The 23,483-nt window shown below is 41.8% G+C and overlaps 1 protein-coding gene across 9 annotated transcripts in view; it reads right to left on the bottom strand.

Annotated features, from left to right (window-relative positions):
- The window catches only part of EPB41 (erythrocyte membrane protein band 4.1), a 184,530-nt gene that overhangs the window by 102,716 nt on the left and 58,331 nt on the right, over positions 1-23,483 (bottom strand). For all 9 annotated transcript variants that reach the window (XM_058677883.1, XM_058677903.1, XM_058677886.1 and 6 more), the window contains 3 exons: positions 18,300-18,777; positions 15,086-15,295; positions 8,821-8,925 (listed from right to left, as the gene is read on the bottom strand). In XM_058677883.1, the coding sequence (XP_058533866.1) occupies positions 8,821-8,925; positions 15,086-15,295; positions 18,300-18,770 (786 nt within the window). In that variant the 5' untranslated portion in view covers positions 18,771-18,777. Of the gene's footprint in view, positions 1-8,820; positions 8,926-15,085; positions 15,296-18,299; positions 18,778-23,483 lie in introns of those variants that run through there.

Below are 23,483 nucleotides of genomic sequence, written 5' to 3'. Positions count from 1 at the left end.
TGATCCAGATCTCTGTTCACTCAACTGAAGTATTTATCACAGGTCTCCCACATGCTCTTCTGTTGCAAACACCTGCCTCCACACTGTTGCTACTACTTGGAATACCCTGTCCTCATCTCTTCATCTGGAAGATTCCTAGCTCTCTCTTTAAAAAAAAAGGGGGGGGGGAGGGGCAGTATGGTAGCCTAGTAAAGTCCTCACCTTGCAAGCACCAGGATCCCATATGGGTGCCAGTTTTAATCCCAGCAGCTACACTTCCCATCCAGCTCCCTGCTTGTGGCCTGGGAAAGCAGTCAAGGATGGCCCAAAGCCTTGGGACCCTGCACCCATGTGGGAGACCCAGAAGAAGCTCTGGGCTCCTGGTTTTGGATCGGCTCAGCTCTAGCCATTGTGGCCGCTTGTGGAGTGAATCAATGGACAGATCTTCCTTTCTGTCTCTCCTCCTCTCCGTATATCTGACTTTTCAATTAAAAAAAAAAAAGTATTTGAAAAGCAGAGTTAAGAGAGAGGAAGGCAGAGTGCAAGCATGCACCAGGAGCTTCTCCTGGGTCTCCCACATAGTTGGCAGGGACCCAGGCACTTGGACCATCTTCAGATGCTTTCCCAGCCCAATAGCACAGAGCTGGATCTGCAGCAGAACAGCCAGGAGTCTTGCCCATATGGGTTATAATTCACACCTGATTTCTCCTTTTTCAGAAAACCCTTTTTGATGCCCTATCTGAGTACTCATCTTACTGCAGCCTCAAGCCAGTTTGGGAATTTCATAAGGAAAGAAATGATGTTTTTTATAGCTCTATCCAGCATGAGGCAGATGCTATCTGCTCAATAACAGCTTACAAATGAATTTTTTAAAAAATGAATGAATGATACTACTGACGTCAACCATAGTAGGAATGATAAACTAGGACAACAGTATTTGAAGAAGTAAAAAGCTTTTTGTTTGTCTTTTCAGTATTCATGACCTTAGGTCACAAAGTTTGAAGAAAACATGTCCTGAGTTGGCCACCAGCTTTTGGTATCTGAAGGCCCTATAATCCTCTGTGTACACATAAGCGACATAATCCTTGTCTTTTGAGGTAAAGACTTACCTATAAGCTCCAGAAATGTATATATCTTAACACAAAGACGAACCATTGTTTATACTGCTGTTAGGATACTGAGTTCAAATCGCTGTTCCAATGTGTTTATAAAAACTCTACTGTACAGCTAAGTGTTAAAAACAACATATGTAGGCCTGGCATGATAGCCTAGTGGCTAAAGTCCTCATCTTGCATGTGCCGGGATCCCATCTGGGCATTGGTTCATGTGCTGGCTGTTTCATTTCCCATCCAGTTCCCTGCTTGTGGCCTGGGAAAGCAGTTGAGGACGGCCCAAGGCTTGGGACCCTGCACCCGTGTGGGAGACCGGAAGAAGCTCGTAGCTCCTGGCTTCAGATCAGCTCAGCTCTGGCTGTTGTGGCCACTTGGGGAGTAGCCAATAGATAGATCTTCCTCTGTCTTTCCTTCTCTCTGTAAATCTGGCTTTCCAATAAAAATAAATAAATCTTTAAAAAAACTTAAATTTACCTCAGTCGTCGATCCAAAATTTCCTAGCAAAAAATAAGATCTCAATTATAGCCTCTCCACTGCAAGTGTATTTAACAAATTAGAAAAATTAAGATGAGAGGCCGGTGTGATGGTGTAGTGGATTAAGCCATGACTTGCAGTGCTGGCATCCAGCAGGGTAACCAATTCAAGTCTTGGCTATTGCACTTCCAATCCAGCTCCCTGCTAATGGCCTTGGAAAGCAGTGGAAGATGACCCAAGTGCTTGGGCCCTTGCACTTATATGGGAGAACTAGAAGTTGTTCCTGGATTCTTGCTTTGGATCATCTCAGCCCTGGCTATTTTGTCTATTTGGGGAGTGAACCAATGGAAGTCCTTTCTCTCTCTCTCTCTCTCACTATAACTCTGCCTTTCAAATAAATAAAACCTTTTTTTAAAAACAAAGAAAGGAAAAGTTTTTAAAATATTTATTCATTTTATTTGAAAGGCATCATTACAGAGAGAAAAGGAGAGAGAGTTGGTTTACTCCTTATTTGTTGGTTTACTCCCAAATAGTCACAATGGACAGAGCTATGTCAGAGCTATACCAGTTCAAAGCTGGGAGTCAGGAGCCTCTTCCAGGTCTTCCATGTGAGTGCAGGGTCCCAAGGAACTGGGCCATCCTCTGCTGCCTTCTCAAGCCATTATCAGAGAGCTGGATCAGAAACAAAACTGCCAGGAGTTGAAATGGCGCCCGTAAGGGATGCTGGTGTCACACGTGGACGACTGGGCTGCTGTGCATCAGCACCAGGGCCAGGAAAACAGTTTTGATTTTTTTTTTAAATAAAGACCAAGATGCATTTTTGCAGACTGTAAAGATACATTTATCATAGGGCTGCCATTATGACATAGTGGGTTAAGCCACCACCTGCTATGATGACATGCCAAATAAGTGTCAGTTCAAGTCCCAGCTATTTTATTTCCAATCCAGTTCCCTATCAATGTGCCTAGGAAGGCAGCAGATGAAAGTCCATGTACTTGGGCCCCTGACACCCATAGGGCAGTTCCAGGCTCCTAGCTTCGACTTGACCTAGTCCCAGCCATTTTGGCCATTTGGGAAACGAGCCAGCAGATAGAAGACCTCTCTTGTGCATGGGTGATCTCTCTCTCTCTCTCTCTCTCTTACTTTCAAATAAATAAGTAAATACATATGTTTATATTAAAAAGATACAATCATCACTGGCACGTGCCTTCAAAGCCAGTCACAAATCAGTGGAATACATTACATCCTCTCGATGACAACTGCCAAAATTCCTCATACCACTGGTTTAATATTCACCCTGCTGGTGTTTGGTGTTTGCTCTTTGCCTTCGCAAGGGGAGCAGAACCCTTCCAACACTGGCTATCAGAGCTGACTGTCAAACTCCAAAGGTAAGAACATTCAAGCACACGTGAAACAGAGGAAGAAAGAAGACAACACAGCACTGAACTGAACATAGCTACAACTAAAACATTCTAATTATATACCAAACATGCTCAAGATTTTTGTTCAGAAGGAACCTGGAGGGAGAGGTGACATGGATGACTTCTCCCTCAAAGAAAAAAAAAAATCCTTGATTCCTTCAGAAATAACAAAGACTAAGTAGGAATAAAATGTAGGAAGCAACTATTTAACTCAGGTAAGTTTGATTTATAGTGGCAATAACTTTTTACTTTTATTGGTAATAAATTTCTGACAGGGCAACAACAATTTGCTCCTAACACAGTCTGGCGATAAGCCCATTATCACACAGTCAGTAGGAAAAGTAGGTGAGAAAACCATTCCATGGGAAGGAGAAAGTCAACTTTCCCTTCTGTTGAATACACCTCACTGCCTACCAATCAAACACAGGAATCCAGAAGCTCTTAAGGAGAGACATTCTGCAGAAAGGACAAGTCTTTACGCACACCAGAGAGTGAGACTAGAAAGAGGATAAAATATTGATCTCTTATTGACTCATGGCACACCATTTTCAACATGAATTAATTCTGTGGGTAGGAAACAAACAAGAAACAAAGGTGAAATGTAAAAGTCTAGGGGAGAGGGCCTGGCGCTGTACCCTAGCAGCTAAAATCCTTGCCTTGCAAGCGCCAGGATCCCATATGGGTGTTGGTTCTAATCCCAACAGCCCCGCTTCCCATCCAGCGTGTGGCCTGGGAAAGCAGTTGAGAATGGCTCAAGTGCTTGGGACCCTGAACTTGCGTGGGAGACCTGGAAGAAGCTCTGGGCTGCAGGCTGCAGATCAGGACATTTCTGGCCGTTGGGGCCACTTGGGGAGTGAGTCAGTGGATAGAAGATCTTCCTCTCTGTCTCTCCTCTTCTCTGTGTATCTGATTTTCCAATAATAATAATAACAATAATAATAAAAAGTCTAGGAGAAAGGAGAAGATGAGGAAAATCACCCAGACAGGGGCTGCAGGCAAGGAGTTATAGGACTGAATTAACTGTGAGACCGGGCAGAAGTCTCCGCGGCCTTTATGTGTCTGTACCCAAAGTTTTTTTAGTTCTGATTTTTTCCATGTTTTCAGAATGATGAAAAGTTTAGGTAGATGAGTAACAAAGGTTAAAGACTTAATATTCATGTCATGCATATGCACACATATATTTCTTAAGAAGGCATTATCTGGATAACTTGGCACATCAATAGACGATACCCAGGGAATGATGGAATTAAAAATTATAGGGGTTCACTGTGGGCCCAATTCCTTCACTAGACCCCCAAAATCTTGAACAAATCAAAATGGATCAGTCATGTTAAATATCACAAACTCTTAAAGAAACAAGTAGATCTCAAATCCCTTTCCTGAAAAGAGGTAACTTTAGTCTACCTGAGTCAGCATAATCAGGGAATCCTCTCTGCTTTCATTCCTACAAGAAAAACACTCCCTTTCTTTCTATTATTGTGTTCCTTATCCCCACCCTACACAATCCAGTGAAATGCCACTGCCAGAAGAGCTGTCGCTCTGGTTTGTAGAATTAGAGGCTGCCCAATTCTTGAATTGTGAATAAAAGTCAATTGTAACTTTAACTAAATTTATTTTAACTTTCCCTTTTTCTAATACTTTAAAAAAATCTACTTTGGGGCCTGGCGGCATGGTGGTCTAGTGGCTAAAGTCCTCTCCTTGAACGCAACGGGATCCCATGTCGGGACAGGTTCTGATCCCGGCAGCTCCACTTCCCATCCAGCTCCCTGCTTGTGGCCTGGGAAGGCAGTTCAGGACGGCCCAAAGCTTTGGGACCCTGCACCCGCGTGGGAGACCCGGAAGAGGTTCCAGGTTCCCGGCTTCAGATCGGCACAGCACCGGCCGTTGTGGTCACTTGGGGAGTGAACCATCGGACGGAGGATCTTCCTCTCTGTCTCTCCTCTCTGTATATCTGACTTTGTAATAAAAATTAAAAAATCTTTAAAAAAAAAAAAAAAAAGAGCAGCTCTCACAAGCTGTGATCTGTTTAAAAAAAAATCTACTTTGAGGGCTCAAAATTATTTCACTGCATTTGTGCAAGATAAAATACTTTTTGGAGTATTTTTCTTCATTTATAGAAAAATTTCCTAGCTCCTGGCTGAAAGAAAGTTTTTCACTGTAATTTTGTGAGTGAAATTTTGTGAGTTATTTTTTAAGATTCATTAATTTTTACTGGAAAGTCAGATATAGAGAGAGGAGAGGAGAAAGTGAGGAAGGTCTTCTTCCATTGATTCACTCCCCAAGTGGCTGCAACAGCTGGATCTGAGCCGATCTGAAGCCATGAACCAAGAGCTTCTTCCGGGTCTCCCATGTGGGTGCAGGGTCCCAAGGCTTTGGGCCGTCCTCAACTGCTTTTCCAAGCCACAGAGAGCTGGATGGGAAGTGGAGCTGCCGGAATTAGAACCAGTGCCCACGTGGGATACCAGCAAGTGCCAGGTGAGGACTTTAGCCATTAGGCTACCATGCTGGGCCTGGATTTTTTTTTTTAATCAAATATTTCCTTATTTACTGAGAAACAGAGACCAGCTGGTTAAGAACTTAAAATAATATTAACCTAGTATTGGTAAAAAGTTTTTGTTCTTGAGTCAGCAGTCATTCATTCACAGGAAGAACACATCTTGCAAACTAATAGGCATATTTTACAGATAGATTTTGCTTAGACAAAGAGTAATTCCGGGGCCCGCTGTGATAGTGTAGTGGTTAAAATCCTTGCCTTGAACGTGCCCGGGATCCCATAGGGTGCCAGTTCTAATCCTGGCAGCTACACTTCCCATCCAGCTCCCTGCTTGTGGCCTGGGAAGGCAGTCGAGGACAGCCCAAAGCTTTGGGACCCTGCACCCGCATGGGAGACCTGGAAGAGGTTCCAGGTTCCTGGCATCGGATTGACACAGCACCGGCCGTTGCGGCTCACTTGGGAAGTGAATCATCGGATGGAAGATCTTCTTCTCTGTCTCTTTTCCTCTCTGTATATCCACCTTTCCAATAAAAACAAATCTTTAAAAAATAAAAGAGTAATTCCATATCTTCAGTTACTTAACTGAAATAACCTAATCTATAGAATTTATAGTTGCTAAAAGTTGTTGTTCCTCAACTTGTCTTTTTTTTAAAAATATTTATTTATTTTTATTACAAAATCAGATATATACAGAGGAGGAGAGACAGAGAGGAAGATCTTCCATCCGATGATTCACTCCCCAAGTGGCCGCAATAGCTGGAGCTGAGCCGATCCGAAGCCAGGAGCCAGGAGCTTCTTCCAGGTCTCCCACACAGTTGCAGGGTCCCAAGGCTTTGGGCCATCCTCGATTGCTTTCCCAGGCCACAAGCAGTGAGCTGGATGGGAAGTGGAGCTGCCGGGATCAGAACCTGTGCTGACATGGGATCCCGTTGCGTTCAAGGAGAGGACTTTAGCCGCTAGGCCACCATGCCGTCAGGCCCTCAACTTGTCTTAATCCACTGAAATCACCTTGGAGAAAGAACCAACCAGTATATTCAATTACTTGAATATGCTGAAAATATGGCTCTTTAGGATACCCTGTAGCTCTTACCCTGTATCTCTCACTAGCTTCACTCATGACACTAATCTTAACACTCTAGTTCGGCAAGGCCAGATGGCTCTCAGCTCCTCAAATGTCACTCTCTCAATTCTAGATCTTTTCATAAACTATTCTCTCTCTACTTCATTTGCCCACTTTAACCTCACACTTCAGCTTAGGTAGCATCTCCTCAGAATACATTTTCCAGCCATACCTTCTTGCTTTGTGTATAACTTCACCTCAGCAGTATTGAATGGTATCTTCCTATTAACCAAATGCCGCAGACAGCAGGGACCATGCCTTCTTTATCCACAGCTCTAGCCACATCATCTAATACAACATCTGCAACTATTCGGTAAACTAGACTGACATTTTCTTCACTACATTTTAAGCTAAATGTCACTTTCAGTTGGACCAGGTAATAAATCAAGTGTTCTAAAGTAAAAACCTGATTTTTAACACTTTCTTCCCTCTTCCTTGTTCTCATCCACTTATATTTCTTTAAGAAGTTAACTGATTCCCTTTTAGGTGGGAGGAAATATCAAATTCATTATATTCATTGTTCAATAACACTGGGACTTTACTCTCTTTTATAACATTGCTTACAAATTATAATTTAATAATACATTGATTCTAGACCATCCATTCAGTATTTTTTGAACCTCCTATGTAGAAGATACCATTATAATTGTATAGGAAGTTATTGCTATCTACTTACTAATCAGAACATCATACCTCTTTGCTTTCCCTGCTCTTTTTACTGTCACTATTATTTTAAAGACTTCCCTATATTCCGCTTGAAAGAGAGAGAGAAAGAGAGAGAGAGAAGAAACAGAAGAGAGATCTTCCATCTGTTGGTTTATTTACCAAATGCCTAAAAAAGCCAGGGCTTCTGAGCGGTCCACAGAAACAGAAGAACAATAAACATCCTTCGGGACCAGGGAGGAGAGCTTTCTCTGGTCCGAGCCTGGCTCCACCTCTGGACCCCCACTCTCCCTTGCAATGACCATCGGGATCGCTCCGAAAACCCCTCATAGCAAACAAACAATCATACAAACTAAAAAAACCTAAAATAAATAGACAAACAACAAAAAGTAGAGCTTGGAATCTGACAGGAAAGAGCTGGCGTGGATTGGCTCATGCCTCGCTGGGTGGGACACAAAGATTAGTCACCCCTCACCATGGTGTTGAGGATTTTCCTGCACACCCCCCACAAAAAAAAAATGTTCTGCACCTTAATTGTCGACAAATGTCTTGTTAGAGTTACAAGCCAGTCTAGATTATCCTAAAATCTGCCAAGATCAGCAAAATTATACTTCAACACAACAAATGGCTAAATACTAAAATGAAATAGACACGAGACAGCTGAATGGTACCTTATAGCCATTTTAAGGTATATAGCAGCCAGTCCTGTATATAAACTAAAATTGAAATGTCAATGAGCTAATCATAGGATGTGGTTAAGAACTTGCTTTTTTTTTTTTTTTAACATACTGGTTACTCAAAACCATGTCAATTCCATAATGTTGCAAATTGCTGTTGATGTTATATTGGGACTCTTAATTGACTGGGATGATATTCTACCAGCTCTAACTTCGGACCAGAAATGGTCTCCCCAAGAAACTGTTCAACCCATCTGGACAATAAGTAGCTGGACTCTATGCTGGGTATACGTTTGCAAGGAAAGAATCTTGATTGAATTTGAACTGTAATACTGCATCAAAGTGGAGGAATCCACCAGGGGGGAGGGGCGTGGGGAGGGGTGGGAGGATTCCCAGAGCCTATGAAACTGTCACATAATGCAAAATAATTAATAAAAAAAAAAGCCAGGGCTTGATCAGACCAAAACTAAGACCCCCCAAAACTCAGTCCAAGTCTCCCACATGGCTCATAAACCCAAACACCTGAGCCATCGCCTGTTGCCTCTCAGGCCGCACGTTACCAAAGAGTCAGATGGAAGCACAGCAAGGACCACAGCATAGACACTGCCATGTGAGATGCAGGCATCGAAGCAATGTCTAAACCACTGTGCCAAATGTCCAGCCCTCCTGCCTTCTTTACATGTACAGAATTTCAATGATGAAAGAACACACTAGCAAAGGTCTTTCTTTAAAATATTACCTCTAGAAGGAAAATCTGAGAAACAGGTAGATCAGGAGCAATTCCTAGCACATATCATATCATGTAATAGAATACATTCTTAATGACAAAAGAATTACATAAGCATTTCCTCAGCTTCTATTCTACAAGCAGCCTGCTCACCTTAGAGGTTGCATTGTCCCAAATGGCTAGACCGAAGTAGTCTTCCTCCAAAAGATTGAGGTGCTCACACACTCGTTTAAGCAGATCTTGTCCCTTGGCATGTTTCTGCAAAGACACACATATTGATTTCAGTTGAGGTTTCCAACTATTCCTCTATTTACTACCACTAAATAAAATGTCACTTTTCTATTTTCTTTTTTTTTTAACCTTTGGTTGCTAACAAACTTCCAGGTGGTTAAATAATCTAAGCAGAACAATACATTTACCAAATTCCTATTCCTCAATTTGTCATCTTACAGGTGTAACACCCTTACAGTAGCCAGCAAATAATATTACAATTCAAAGCAAAATGATCTTCGCCCCATCACCCAATCTCCAAATTCATCCTGAATGCCACATTCTTCATTTTTGTTGCAATATTTCCTAACACATACTATCAGTCATGCTTAGTCATCCTGACCAACAGAATCCTCAATCACTTGTCAACACTGATAGTCACTTATGGCTATGAAAAACATTAGACTTGCTATCAATTTCAGACCAAATGTACCAAGAGAATGAGTTGTGTCTAAATTCCCTACAATCTCTCTCAGAAAAATGCTTAAAGTAGTATCTTAGCCTAAAAACACTATCCATTGCAGAAACTCTTTCAATAGTACCACAAATCATTTTCTTAATGTTTCTTTACCAAGAAAACCAAATAACTTCCAAAATTGAGTACTGACACTTCCAATTCTAGGGAGGAAATATCCTAACTTGGAGGCAGTAATTTAGGCTCGAGGGGTTAGCTGTGTGACGGAACAGGTTACCTAAAGCACCAGCATCCCATACAAGCTCCAGTTCATGTCCCAGTTGCTTCCTTTCCAATTTAGCTCCCTGCTGATGTGCCAGAAGAAGATGACTTAAGTTCTCTGGCCCTGCTATCCATGTGGAAGACTGAAGAATCTCTGGTTCCTGGTTTGGGCCTGGTCTAGTTCCTGCCACTGTAGCCATCTGGGGAGTGAACCAGTGTATGAAAGAACTCTCTGTTTCTCTTTCAAACTCTGACTTTCAAATAAATAAACAAATCTTAAAAAAAAAAAAAGTAAGAGAAAGCAGAGTGGTATAGCAACTAAGCCTCTGCCTGGAGCGTCAGCATCCCATCAAGGTACTGATTCATGTCCCAGTTGTTCCACTTCCCATCCAGCTCCCTGTTTATGCCTTATGAAGCTGATCTAATCCAAAGCCAGGAGCCAGCAGTCAGGAGCGTCTTCTGGGTCTCCCATTTGGGTGCACAGTCCCAAAGTTGTTTTTTTTTTTAATATTTATTTTCATTTTTTTAAATTGGAAAGTCAGATATACAAAGAGGAGAGACAGAAGAAGATCTTCTGTCCATTGATCCATTCCCCAAGTGGTCGCAAAGGCCAGAGCTGAGCTGATCCAAAGCCAAGAGCCAGGAGCTTCTTCCGGGTCTCCCACGTGGGTGCAGGGTCCCCAAGATTTGGGCCATCCTCTACTGCTTCCCAAGCCACAAGCAGGGCCGCCAGGATTAGAAACAGCACCCATATGGGACCCTGGTGCACGTAAGGCACGGACTTCAGCCGCTAGGCTACCGCGCCAGGCACTGGGGTCCTAAAGCTTGGGGCCATCCGCCACTGCTTTTCCAGGGCACAAGCAGGGATCTGGATGGAAAATGGTGCAGCTGGGACATGAACCACTGTCCATGTGGGATCTCGGCACTCTGACTTTGGCCTGGCCCAGCCTGGTCATTAATGGCTATTTGGGGAGCAAACCAGGGGATAGAAGAGCTGACCCTGTCTCTCATTCTGTTTATAATTCTGCTTCTAAAATAAATAATTTTTTAAAGGTGGAAATACAATGAAATGATATCATTAAATTTTTTTAAACTCCCAATTTCTGAAATACATCTATTCCAAAAGTTTTAAAATACAATGGACTCATATCTGGATGCTCAATGAACAGGAAGAAGAGTGTGGAAGAACTTTCATCATCTCTAAAACTGGCTAACAGCAAGAAGCAATAAAAGCAGAACTTGTAATTCCTCTAGTTACCACATGTACTAGTTCTTTTCAAAGAGCAATGAAATATTTTTCAGAGGCAGCAATGTGGTATAACAGGTTACATCACGGCTTATGGTGCCAGTGTCCCATATGATCACCACTTCAAGTCCCAGCTGCTCCACTTCTGATCAAATTCCCTGTTAACGTACCTGGGAAAGCAGTGAAGAATGTCCAAAGAAGAAGAAATCCCTGACTCCTGGTTTTAGATTAGCCAGCTCCCACTGTTTCTGTGGCCATTTGGGGAGTGAATGAATGGAGAGATTTCTCTTTGTTTCCCCCGTCAGATTTCCAAATAAATAAATATAACTTTGAAAAATAAAATTTCAAAAACATATTTGTTGCTTCCCATTTTACAACGTGGGCAGGATTGCCTGTAGTAAATACAGCCTAATATTTTACATCACATAGTTGTTCAAGTATATTTGTGTTTACACATGATAACTCAATTTAGAAGTAATTTGTTGCACATCTCAAAAAAACAGTTAAATCTAATGTCAGAAATTGAAGTTATCCTGAGAAATCTAGTCACTGAAAAGTCACTCTATACATAACAAAATTCATACTATTTTTTTAAAAAAACAAAACAGGTTCTTATTATAAAGGTAACAATGCTCTACCCAAAAAATTTTTTCTGGTTTCTCTGTTTTTTATTTTGCTTAGTTTGGTTGGTTTCTGTTGGTTTTGTTTGTTTGATTGATTGATTGATTTTGAAACAGAGTTCCTATCTATTCCTTTGCTCCTTAAATGCCCACAGTGGTCAGAGCTGGGTCGGGGCTGCAGTCAGGAGCTGGGAATTCAATTCAGAGATCCCACATGAGTGGCAGGAACTCAACTACTGGGACCATCACAGCTGCCTCCCAGGTTCTGCATTAGGAGGAGGCAAGACTCAACAGACCAGCCAAAAACTGAACTTGAGTACAGTGATGTCAGATGTAGGTATCTTAACCTCAAAGTTAACTGTCAACTCCCTTATTTCAGAAGATCTCAGCAGACACACACACACACACACAAACTGAAGCAGAAAATAAGATTTGTGAGGTGAGCACTATGGCTCAGTGACCAATCCTCCACCTTCAAACTCCAGCATCCACATATGTGCCAGTTCCTGTTCCAGCTGCTCTACCCCACATCCAGCTCCCTGTTAACGCCTGTGAGAATGAAGAGAAAGATGACACAAGTCCTTGGGATGCAGAACCCATGTGGGAGACCCAGAAGAAGTTCCTGGCTCCAGGCTTCAGATTGGCTTGGCTCTGGCCAGTCTGGCCATTTGGGGAGTGAACCTGTGGACAGCAGATCTTTCTTTCCTTCTCTCTGTAAATCTGCTTTCCAATAGATACAAAATATTTTTTTAAAGATTTATTTAATTTTTTTGGAAAGGCAGATATACAGAGAGGAAGAGAGACAGAGAGAAAGATCTTCTGTCTGCTGATTCACTCCACAAGTGGTCACGATGGCCAGAGCTGAGCAGATTCGATGCCAGGAGTCAAGAGCTTCCTCCAGGTCTCCCAAGCCGGTGCAGGGTCCCAAGCCTTTGGGCCATCCTCTTCTGCTTTCCCACACCACAAGCAGGGAGCTGAATGGGAAGCAGGGTAGCTGGGATTAGAACCAGCTCCTATATGGGATCCTGGCGCATGCAAGGTGAGAACTTCAGCCACTAGGGTACCGCTCCAGGTACAGAAATAAAATATTTTTTTAAAAAAAAGAAGATAGGAGGGCTGCGGGAGAGGACGTCTAGCTCGGATCCCGAACCCAGTCCGCCATGTGCCCATGGCTCATGGCGGGCTGGGCCAGGGCGGCCAGTGCGCCATTTGGCGCCAGGCTGTGCCTACTGGCCGCCCGGCCGGGGAGCTCTGGGGTATTGGACATCTGAATCGCTGCTGAGATAGCTATAGAGTGACCCCACTGTTTCTGGGATCTGAGTCAATCCTAAAGATTCCCAATGCCAGTAACTCTTCCTTTGAAGAACTTCCAATCCCTTAACAATGCTGAGCTTTGAACACCTATCAAGTAAAAGATAAGCTCCGGCTTGTGTAGCAGGCTGGCACCTAATGGTCCTCGGAGCAACCACGTGCAGGTGTGTGATTTACAGCTAGGAACGGTCCCAATCTGGGAAGCCACAGCTGGGATGAGGTTCCCACCAAGGGGTGTATGTGCTGGAATGGGGGCTGCGTTCTATCTAGGAAACAGTTGCAGTCACCCGAGGCACTAGTGTGGGCTGGGATTGGATGCACCAGGCCGGTTCAGATCCCAGCACCATCTGGTGTTATGGAGAAACAGGGTAGATGTGGGACTGACTAGGCTGGGTCTCAATCCCCTTCTGAGCCATGTGTGAGCTGTATGTGGGTATGGACGAGCCATGGCTGGGCTGAAACATCCAACAACAAGAGTCAGAATGGGGTGAAAGCCAGCCAGGAAAAGCCACTGTTCCTGCTAGAACAGGAGGTGAACTGAGTAGGGTTGGCTCAAGAACCCCCTGGCAAGCGCAAAATCTGGCATTGGGAGGGGTTCTGATGGAGGAGCCTGGGCAACTCCTCTGGCAGGACACAGTCCCTGCAGGTAAGCGCGAGAAGCATGATTGGAAACAGCCCAGAATAGGCCATGGAAAGTTTCCCACTGGCATGCATTCGGCATGGGTCAGGAGCAGGCCAGGCTGAATCAGTTCCTGTCATCCTCTGGCAAATCCGATCACCAGAACAGAGTGTGGAATGGGCCGGGTTTGGTTGCGACAAAACCAGTACACATTCTGGAACGCCAGGGCGTGGTTGCCTGTACTGGATATGAATGCAACACCCATCCAGCACACGTGAGATCCAGGAAGGGAGGGGCAGAGCTGGCGGGGGGGTTAAGGGGCTGGTCCCCTCGCTGGACAACCACTCCCACTGGAGAGTGTTGGCTGGGATAGAGACAGACACGACTAAGCAAGGCTACAACACCTGTGCGCTGCATGTGGACAAGATCAGGGCCACAGCATCAGCTGGCAGAAGCTGGCACTGGGGACTAATTCTGTCGAGTCAAATCACAGGACCACCTAAAGAGTGCATAAACCGGGACAGAGAGACCTGGGAGGGAAAAAGTGGGTTCCCCCTTCTTGGGTCACTATTCCCGTGGGAGGGCATGAAAACTAGGACGGGGGCTGGGATGGCTAGACAGAGGCACTCAACAACATCTGTGAGGGCTGGATGGTTGAGTTGGTTAGATAGAACTAAGCTTTAATACCCATTGACAAGTACCAGAGCCAAATGGGATGGGGGACAGACTGGTCTTCTGCTACACAAATTGGCAAACCAGGGTAGGGGGCAGGCTTGGTGGGGGTTATTGTGGGTCGCCCCGACTAGGCTGCAGCTCCCACTGGTTGATGTAAGGGCCGAACCAGACTGGACTGCAAAACCCATTGGTTCCAGTGCAACTCGGGACTGAAAACAGAACCAACACAGCAATTGCAACCACCAGCTGATCAGGGTGATGGACTGTGCCGGGCCCTGTGCTTGCTAGAACATACAAGAATCTGGTCTGGGAATACCTCAAAGTATCTTTGGAGATCTCCCCACTTGAACTGCTGGACTCAGAATTCTAACCAAGAAAAGACAGAAGACAGAATAGGACAATCATTCATCTCAGCTACATGTTGGCAGCGAAATATGGGACAAATGGAGACTTCATGATGGACCATATCAATCAGTGGACCACCTCATCGAGCGAAACTGGCAGTGACTCATAACTGGAGAACTATTAACTCCACTTGAGCACATATCTCAGAGCATGCCCCACATATGGGACTTGGGGTGGGCGGGAAACCGGGTGGGGCTTCTCCCTCAATATCCCCCTTTACCTCAGATACATGATGGAAACAATATGGACATAATAGCATTGCCCACCTCCCTATCCCCCTGAATCTTTTTTTTTTTTTTTTTTTTCCCTTTCTTGATTTTCCTTCAACTATAGTTAACTATGTAAAGATTGTCAACAACAATACAATAAAATGGATTATATTAAAAAAAAAAAAAAAAAAAAAAAAAAAAAAAAAAAAAAGAAGATAAAATTTGCTCACAATCCTTCCATATGCTCACTTTTAGGAAATCAACATTGACACTTGAGTACACACACACACACATACACACACACACAGAGTCATGACTGTGGATCTTACCTTGGGTATAACATCACTTCTCCAGCTCTACTCGGGACAGAAAAGTAAATGTGCTCACCTCCACAACACATTCATAAACAGTGTCGTCCAACAAAGAAACCTTGCAGTGCATGTTTCTGTGTCTTCTGACTGACTTCTGGGAAGCTTTTGGATTCTCCGCTTTCGATTGAGGACTGTCTCCTTTTACTTCTACTTTGGAGCACTCTTCAAGTCCCTCTCCTTCCTTAGGTTCAAGACCTGGATCTTCTGGCTGATCCTCCTGAGCAGGCTGCATATTCACAACACCACAAAGTCAGAAACAAAACTCTGACCTCTCACAGAACACACAGCACTTACTTTTACTTGCAAAAATCCTAACCAATAGAAGCACTAACTGAAGAAAAACACTTTTACAATACAGACATTAAAATGAAACAAACATTTCTGTAAAAGATATGATCCCCTACAAGATCAATGGCCTTTGCTAGTCTCAACATTGCTCAAGCTGAATTCTATCACACAATAAATCAAGGATTCATGTAAACCACAAAACAGCAACTTACTGCTGTCAGCATTACATATTCTTCTTGACTATGCCATTAAATGTTAATATTATAGTTTATCAAAACTTCAGCATTTCTGCCCATGCTGAAATTTTAACAAGGCAGCCTTAGGAAGTGCAAAATAGGATGTGATTTATCACATATTCTAAATTTTATGAATGCCTAGGAAAAATCCTTAGGTTCTATTTTAGAGCATTAACTACACATACATAGTAGGGTAAAAATTTTAACTATCAGGTAAAGCTAATTCCCTTTTTCCCAGTATCAATCATGCTAAATGTAAAGAAATTTCAATGACAGAAGACACAGATTGAAATTTTGAGTCTCCTGTGTAATCATTAAAGCCATTCCCATGTAATACAGGTAAGTGGGACATTTTGGAGTGTATATGTGTGTGTGTGTGTGTGTGTGTGTGTATAACTTTCAACTGAGATTGTTTTAAGTAAACCCCATTAACCCTTTTCCTTCAAAAGAAGATATGGTTAATGTTTAGAAAAAGGGATTAAATAATCTGGTTCCTGTATTAGGCACTAGAGATGGCCTAAAGATTCTTTTATAGCCTGGCATGACGGCTCAGTGCTAAATCCTTGTCTTGCATGCACTGGGATCCCATATGGGTGCTGGTTTATGTCCTGGCTGCTACACTTCCCATCCAGCTCCTTGCTTATGGCCTGGGAAGGCAACAGAGGATGGGCCATCACCTTGGGACCCTGCACCCCCATCGGAGACCCAGAAGAAGCTCCTGGCTTTGGATTGGTTCAGCTCCAACCATTGTGGCCACTTGGAGAGTAAACTAGTGGTCGCAAGAGCTTTCTCTCTGTATTTCCTTCTCTCTGTAAATCTGACTTTCCAATAAAAATAAATATTATTAAAAAGTGTACTGTGAAAATTTCTGTCAAAAATAAATTAAAAAGTAAAGATTAATTTATCATTCTTCACAACCCTTTCATACGTGACCATCATTGGTTATGCTATCTAATCTAGCCCTCCTCTATTTCTCATGTCCCATTTTTTTCCACCTTTATAACACTTTTCATATAAATGTTTGTATCCTCCTTTAGACTACAAAGGCCACAAGAACAGGGATCATATCTGTTTTATAATAACAATAACATTCATAAATATTTATATAGCAATGATAATGGGTCAGTTACTGTTTAAAAAACATCGCTTAGATGAACTCATGTACGACTCCTAACAACTCTCTGGGGTGGGTACTATTATTGTCTCTACTTGACAAATGAAAAACTAGAGAAATGAAAGTAACTGGCCTGCATTCACACAGCCAGTCACAAACCAGTCTGGATTCAAAAGTCATGATCTCACCTCTTCAATTATTATGGCTTTTATTAATGGAAGCATAACCAGCCTAGAGCTTACAACACATGACAGATTTTCAATAATTTGTTGAATGAATAAGCAAACATATTAAAAATTGGCAGTATCCATAAATTCCAAGCCACTCTGGATAAAGACTGGTAGAATACAAAGAAAACTCACCCAGAAAAAGACCACTTAAGTGAAATTCTATTACATTGGCATGGCTTAAGAGTTTGCCCCAGGCTTCATGTGTCAAAATTTAATCCCCACTGTGAGAGGTATTAGAAGGTGGAACCCTAATCCATCACAGTGTCTTGGAGGTATCTTTTGGACAGAATTAGGATTAGAGGAAGTCACTAGAGTGGAGCCACCAAGACTGGATCCTGGTGACCATAAGAAGAGGGAGAGAAGAGACAGATATAAAGACATACATGTGCTTATTTTCTCTTGTGATGTGAATCCCTGCATCACCTCAGGACTGTCAGCAAGAAGGTCATTTCCTCTTCACGTGTACCTCCAGAACTCTGAGCAAAATCAACTTCTTTTCTCTATGACTCACCCAAAATATGGCACTCAGTTATTGGCAACAGAAGACAGACTAACCCATATACATACAGAAATATGATCAGTTAAGCAAAACTTACTCACAGGTTCTGGCCCATAAGGTTTTGATTGTAAACACTAATTTCCAAAGGCCTTAAAACAGCTTGCTCCCTGAAGTTTTATTAACAATATTAATTTGTTTCCTTTTCTTCATATGTACACAAACATTCTATGCATACAATTATCTCTGTACTAGAATGTAGGCAATGAAGGAGGTTTTATGTAAATCTGATACTAACTTTGTCCATCATTTGCTTCAACTTGAGTACAAATCAATAGTCTTTAGACAAAACAAGAAATGGATTTTCCCTTTTACTAAGTGTATGTATGGGGAGATAACACGAAAATAGGGCAGAATGACTCAAAACTATCACATACCTTCAGAGGACTTGAATTCATCATCGAGCTTTTATGAAGATGTCCATAAAATAACTTCATTGATAACTATCTTGTTCCTAAATTTTCACCAAAATGAACTCTAACTCAACTCATTGCTCTTTCTCTTACTATAAATTATGAATTGGTTTCATCATTATTACAACATAATATATGAATAAAAAAGATGAATAAATTCATTTGCTATTTTTCTCCACCTTTCCCTTTGATTCGTGCTATGTGTCTTCTTAAAAACCAAGTTCCACTGACTTCATTAATTTCTGTTGAAATTTCTTGAGCTCCAAAGTTTCAAGTTGATTATGACTACCAATATCTAAAACTGGGTATTAAGAAATAAAGTCAAATGTTCTCAAACGAAAACCAACGTTTATAACTTGCCTTCATCACGCTGACCTACTCACACCCTCTTACCTGTGTTTCTGCACTGCTTAATGAATGAAGATCCAAGGATGGGTCTGTTTTGAGTTCAGGCTCAGGAGCTGCAATGGGGGCCTTTAAGATGATCTCTTCATCAAGACTGGTTCCAAATTCTATTTCTTTCTGGCCCCTTTCACCTTTTTCTTTATCTGACTCGACTTCTCTGCCTTCCTCCTCAGAGACCTGAGATCTGGGCTTTTTGAGAAAGGAGGAGAGCAGTCGTGACAGGCCTCTGTTCTCTGCAGCCCGCTCCTTGCTCCTGGTCAAGTCTTCATGTGTAGGGGTGTCTCCATTAGAGGCCTGAGGCTTGGGTTCACACTGGTTATCTCCCTCAGCCGCTGGTGGAGAAGCTTCCTCCAGCTGAGTCTCCTGGCGGCCTCCGTGTGCGGCTCCCTCCCCCTCTTCCTTCTGTTGTTGCTGCTCCGAATCTTCAGTCTCTGCGGCTAAACTCTTCTCTGTCGTCATGATTGTGCTGTTTTCAAATAGATAAAAGGGGTGGTTCTTAGCAGCAAAACACATTACTAAACCATAAAAACTTGAGCATGAGAGTTCATGATCTTCAGAAAGTTCATGGAAAATAGAACAAAAGGTAAGTTTATTTTGGTGGAAAAAGACAAATTCAGGCATAGTTATCCCATAATATGCATTTTTATAAACTTTTTAGACCCCTCATATGTATGGACTTCAATTTTTTGGCACCAAAAGAAACTTCTCTTTTTGAACCATTTTCTGTGAACTTTTTCAAGTTCTCTTAATCATCAACAAATAGAACTCAAATCCATTAAACATGAGGTTTTCCATTAAAGTATAAAAATAACTATAGGTCCTAAATAAATTACAATGCCCTGAGTCACTACAGATACGCACACTGAAAGCTGTTCTTAAAATAGTACTCACTGAGGCTATGTCAAATATTCAATTCAATGCTTCAAGATAGCATAGTTTTATGCTTAAAAAGACAGAACTTGGGCCCGGTGCAGTAGCTTAGCAGTTAAGGTCCTTGCTAGTTAAGATCCTTGCTTTGAACATGCTGGGATCCCATATGAATGCCAGTTCTAATTCAGGCAGCCCCGCTACCCATCCAGCTCCCTGCTTGTGGCCTGGGTAAGCAGAAGAGGATGGTCCAAAGCCTTGGGACCCTGCACTGCATGGGAGACCTGGCAGAGGTTCCTGGCTCCTGACTCCAGATTGGCTCGGCTCCAACCATTCTGGTCACTTAGGGAGTGAATAAGTAGACAGAAGATCTTCCTGTCTGTCTCTCCTCCTCTGTGTATATCTGAATTTCCAATAAATACAATCTTTTTTTTTTTAAAAAAAAAGAACTTGTGAAATAGTCTTTGAGGGTTAAAATAAATGGCTTAAGTTTGGAACATTCTCTGAAAATTTCTACACACCCAAAGAAACAATGGAATTTACCATTTTTTCAAGTATTGTTATTTTTCTTTATATTTTTTTTTAATTATTTATTATTTAACTTCAGAAATTACATTGTATTATGTGACACAGTTACATAGATACTTGGGTTCTCCCCACCCCTCCCCAAACCCTCCCACCATGGTGGATTCCTCCACCTTGTTGCATAACCACAGCTCAAGTTTTTTCTTTATATTTGTTAAATTTCACAAATTTCTCAAAGACCAATAAATGCAGGATTCTGATTATTTGTTATCAGATTTGATAATAGCAATGATAAGCACACAGTTAAAATAATTGCAAAAGCTCCTTTAAATTTTCATGTTGCCATACGAACTCATAGCTTAAGTTCTTTGATATTTTCCCTCTGGTAAATGTGATGTTGAAAGCTCACAGTTATTTTTATGATTTTTTTAAAAACAGAAACAGAGACCACAGAGAGGTCTTTCAATCACTGGTTTGCTCCCCAAATGCTGGCAATAGCCAGAGAGAAGTAGGCCAGGCTTAAACAGGAAGCCTGGAACTCCAAACACAGATCTCCCATGTAGGAAAAGGGACCCGAGAGGAGCCACCACCTGTTGCCTCCAGACACACACTAGCAGGAAGCGTGGTGTCAGGGGCCAGAACCAGGACTCAAACCCAGGCACTCAATATGGGATGTAGTACCTTCAGCAGTGTCTAAACTGCTGTGCCAAACACCTGCCCTAAGCCTGGAATTTAAAAAAAAAAGGAACAAAATGATCACAGCAGGGAAATAGTAGAGATGCAAGATAAAGAAGAAAATCCGAGAACAAGAAAGTCGCTTCATTTGTAACAGGAGGAGAAGGTGGATAATGGACTTCACATGTTTCAAACCCTCTTCATCTCAGAATTATAAGCCTTGTGATTATAATGAACGAGCATTCATTGTTCCACTTAGTTTACTAAATAACCACCAAGGGATTTTTAAAACTTGGGTAGGGCCCGGCGCGGTGGCCTAGCGGCTAAAGTCCTCGCCTTGAACGCGCTGGGATCCCATATGGGCACCAGTTCTAATCCGGCAGCTACACTTCCTATCCAGCTCCCTGCTTGTGGCCTGGGAAAGCAGTTGAGGATGGCCCAAAGCCTTGGCACCCTGCACCTGCGTGGAGGAAGTTCCAGGTTCCCGGCTTCGGATCGGCACAGCACTGGCCACTGCAGCCACTTGGGGAGTGAATCATTGGATGGAAGATCTTCCTCTCTGTCTCTCCTCCTCTCTGTATATCTCTGACTTTGCAATAAAAATAAATAAATTTAAGAAAAAAAACACTTGGGTGACCACGTTGACTACTGACGATCTTTCATTTTGATTCACTATTATGACTAAGATGCTCTGCCTATTTGTCAAAAAGCAACACTCATTCGGTTGTGACACTTTCCGCACACTATTTAGGTGAAGTAATTTTATTTGGATGTTAATCCATTCACTCAGCATAAGATCTTCAGCACAGCACAGGTCCTGTGTCAAGGAACCCAACAGAAAACAAAACAAATCGGACAGGCTTGCATCCTCATGGAGTTTACACTTTTGATTCAATTTTAACCAATAAATCAAAGAAATTTCAACAGAGATTAAATTTTAATTATGAGCTAAATCTAAAATAACTATACACATGTGTAACAAAGCAGTGAAAAGAAGCTAGCATGTATTGGTCAGTATTTCTTTGCTAGGCCCCAAGTCAAGGGTGTTGTCTACAATTATCTCCATGAAGCCTTTCAATAATCCTGCAAAAGAAAGAGGGTTTGTCTAATCTTACAGCTGAGGAAATTGAAATTCAGAAAGTAACTTGCCTCAGATCACAGTATTAGTAGGCAGCAAACCACTACAATAAAATCAAAGGAATAGGAATAAAGTCCTTTACATGAGCTCCTACTGCTCATCTATTTGAATTATACTAAGCACTAAATACATCTTTACGCAACAGTATTTTTAATTGCATTGACTAAATCATTAAAATTACTCTGAGCTAATATATTATGGTAATTTAGTCATTACAAAAAACATTTATCAACCAGTACACTTCTTAATCTGTTTCTAAAGTGAGGCACTCATGAATTTAAAGGAAATTTTTCAAAAGAACAGATTCAAATGGTTAACAGACATATGAAAAGATGCTCAGACTCCCTAGCCATGAGAGATACAAATGAAAGCCACGTTGAGGTACCTACCCCCTAACTCCAGTGAGACTGGCCTACATTCAGAACTCAACTAACAACACCTACTGGCGTGGATGTGGGGAGAAAGGCACCCTCCTTCACTGCTGGTGGGAGTGTAGGCTGGTACCACCACTGTGGAAATCAGTATGGAGAGTGCTTGGAAAATTGCAAATAAACCTGCCATATGACCCAGCTATCCCGCTCCTAGGAATATACCCAATAGAAGTGAAATCTGCATATGACAAGGAGATTTGTAATCCTATATTTGCAGCAGCACAATCTACAATAACAAAGACATGGAAACAATCCAGATGTGCGTCCAAAGAAGAGCGGTTAAAGAAACTGTGGTATATCTACTCCATGGAATATTATTCAGCTATTCAGAAGAATGAAATTATTCTGTTTACAACCAGGTGGTCCCAACTAGAGACCATTATGCTCAGTGAAATGAGTCAATCAGAAAAGAACAAACACTATATGTTCTCTCTTATATAAGGAAACCAACATGGAAAGTGTAACTTCGATAATCTAATCCATACTGTTGTTTGTTTGTTTGCTTTTTCGGCTGTATCCCATGTATTTTGGTGTTTTTATTTCAGTTTGGTTTATTCCAAATAATTTCTTTTCTCTTGTCAAATTCATCATGGGCTCATGGATTATACGATGGCATCATTTTTCCCAAGAGACTTTTGTGTTCCCTTTTTGTCACCCATGTGTTGGTCACTCAGTGGCGCATTTTTTCATGGTGATGTAATTCGTTGTTGATGTTATTGTTGTGGCTGTTGTAATTCATACCAGTTTTTGACCTTGTTTCATGGCTTCCCACTTACGGAAATGTAAAGTGATGGAGTACTGGGGTCTATCATATACAGACGTGGGGGTGTAATGGAACATGCATCCCTGCTTCCAAACGAAAGGTGGATTCCCAATGAAACTGTGTAGACAATGGGATGCTGGACTGTCTGACATTGTCTGTACCAACAATGTCGGGGTACACTTACATAAGAGACTGATACAATTATGATTCCTTATGAAGGACTACACTATTGTAACAAAATGGGAAAAATCTGATGGGGGTGGGAGTTTGGGGGGGAATCCCAGCCTATATGAAATTGTACCAGATAATTCAAAATTCAAAATAAAAATATATTTTTAAAAAACAAGGAAAAAATTTAAAAAAAGAAATAAAATTATTTTCAATGCCTTTTTTCCAATTACCCCACCCCTTAAACTCTAAAGTAATCAAACTGATACAGAAAGAAAATCTGGAACCAAATATTAGTTATTCTAAGAGAGTAATGATTTAAGAACACCACTTTACATTACATTTTCTTTGCAAAGATAAATCTGAAGGAGTAGTAGCATTATTTTCCATAAACTTCAGATACGGCTTCACTTCATCTTACTGAAAAGGAACAGAGAATATTTTTTTTACAAAGTTCCCCTAGATACGACTTTATTCTAATATTTTATGAAGTTTCTTGGAGATATGAAAATCACCTAAACCTCATTTTTTAAAAGGTTTACTTATTTTCATTTGAAAGGCAGAGTCACAAAGAGAAAATGAGAGAGATCCTCCATCCACTGGTT

Source organism: Ochotona princeps, chromosome 2 (genome assembly GCF_030435755.1).
Source record: "Ochotona princeps isolate mOchPri1 chromosome 2, mOchPri1.hap1, whole genome shotgun sequence".
NCBI classification, from domain to species: domain Eukaryota; kingdom Metazoa; phylum Chordata; class Mammalia; order Lagomorpha; family Ochotonidae; genus Ochotona; species Ochotona princeps.
This window is presented reverse-complemented; position numbering and strand designations above follow the sequence as displayed.